Raw genomic sequence first — 1,359 nt, forward strand, 5'->3', positions numbered from 1 at the left:
TCCCTCTGCAGAGAATGGGCTTGTGACAGCAGTTTCAAAATGCCAAAGAAAACACTTGCAATGTTTGTTTAAAAGCAGGTGAAAATGACATGTGCAGGCCCTGGCCAGCTGGTGACGGCTGTTTTAGAGGAGAACTCCCTGCACCTGTGCCGTGTCCTGCACTGAGGTGTCACCCTGGAGTCACCCTTTCCTGTGTGGTTTGGGTCAGGTGCCAGGTGTGGGTGCTGCAGGAAACTACAGAGACGAACCCCAGAGAACAAAAGAGGAGAGAAATTAAACTTCATATTCCCAGGGGAGCCACAGCCCAAACCAGAAGCATGCTGGGCAAGAAAGCTCAGCCAGGCCAGGTCAACCCCCAGGTTTGTCCCACCCCACCATCCCTGGACACTCCACTGCTGCCTCTTTGGGAGGAGTGAGAGCACCTGGCTGCAGCACGGGGAGCCCTGGCTGCAGGCAGACAGGAGGAGGAAAGCTAACAAAGAGACTCCCTGCTCCCTCCCCCAAGAGCAGAGGGAAAGCCTCTGGCAAAGGCAGCCATGCAGGCAGGGAATGCTGTCCCGCTGGGCAGCTGAAGCTCGCTGGGCTGGAAGCAGCAGCAGCCACCCGGCTTCCAGCGCTGCTCCTGCCACCGTGCCCAGCTGCCAGCTCGGCTGGGCCTTGTCCTGCCTGGGTGACAAAGGACACCCAGCACCCTCCTGCTTCTGAGGGCAGGCACAGCCCCATCAGGATGTGCCCTCTGCTTTGGGTACAACTGCGCCATGCATGGATGGTTTCACCTTGGCAGGTTGATTCCCAGGAAAATTTTGACACTAATTTGGAAAGACACCAGAATTAGGCACTACAGTGTGTAACAAAACATCCTCGGGGGACACAGCCATCAGGTGCAGGTTTGGAAAGAAAAAGTCAAAGTCAGGCCTGATGAATTTGTTGGAGAAGAAGAAGGCAAGGCAAAGCAAGAGGAAAAGAGAGGAAAAGAGAGGAAAAGGGAGGACACGGACACCAGCACATGTGCAGCACCAGATTCCCATCAGGATCTGCCCACCCACCCCCCTCCCGCCTGCCCACAGCGGCACCTTCGTCTCTGGAGCGCTGCACTTGCCTCTCTTTTCCCCAAATCAACTGCAACTTTTGCCTTCCTTTAGGAAGAACAAAAAGATTTCACACATAACTTGCCCTGAACAAAGGCACCTCACGCCAGGGCTTTCTTTTTTGTCTTTCTTTCTTTTTTCTTCTTCACCACAAGCTGACAGCAGGAGGAGTATCTGGGGCGGGGGAAGCTCCACTTTATACCGGCCTGATTAGTGCCAAAAAGCAGCCCGGAAAACACTGTGAGTTCCAGAGACACGCCGAGACGACAGC

General features: G+C 54.7%; 1 protein-coding gene across 1 annotated transcript in view; it reads left to right on the forward strand.

Annotated features, from left to right (window-relative positions):
- The first annotated feature begins 317 nt into the window (after positions 1–317).
- The window catches only part of ONECUT2 (one cut homeobox 2), a 13,598-nt gene continuing 12,556 nt past the window's right edge, over positions 318–1,359 (forward strand). Inside the window, exon 1 of the mRNA XM_017739861.1 lies at positions 318–359. Within this exon, the coding sequence (XP_017595350.1) occupies positions 318–359 (42 nt within the window). The remainder of the gene's footprint in view (positions 360–1,359) is intronic.

Source organism: Corvus brachyrhynchos, unplaced genomic scaffold (genome assembly GCF_000691975.1).
Source record: "Corvus brachyrhynchos isolate BGI_N302 unplaced genomic scaffold, ASM69197v1 scaffold297, whole genome shotgun sequence".
Lineage (NCBI taxonomy): Eukaryota > Metazoa > Chordata > Aves > Passeriformes > Corvidae > Corvus > Corvus brachyrhynchos.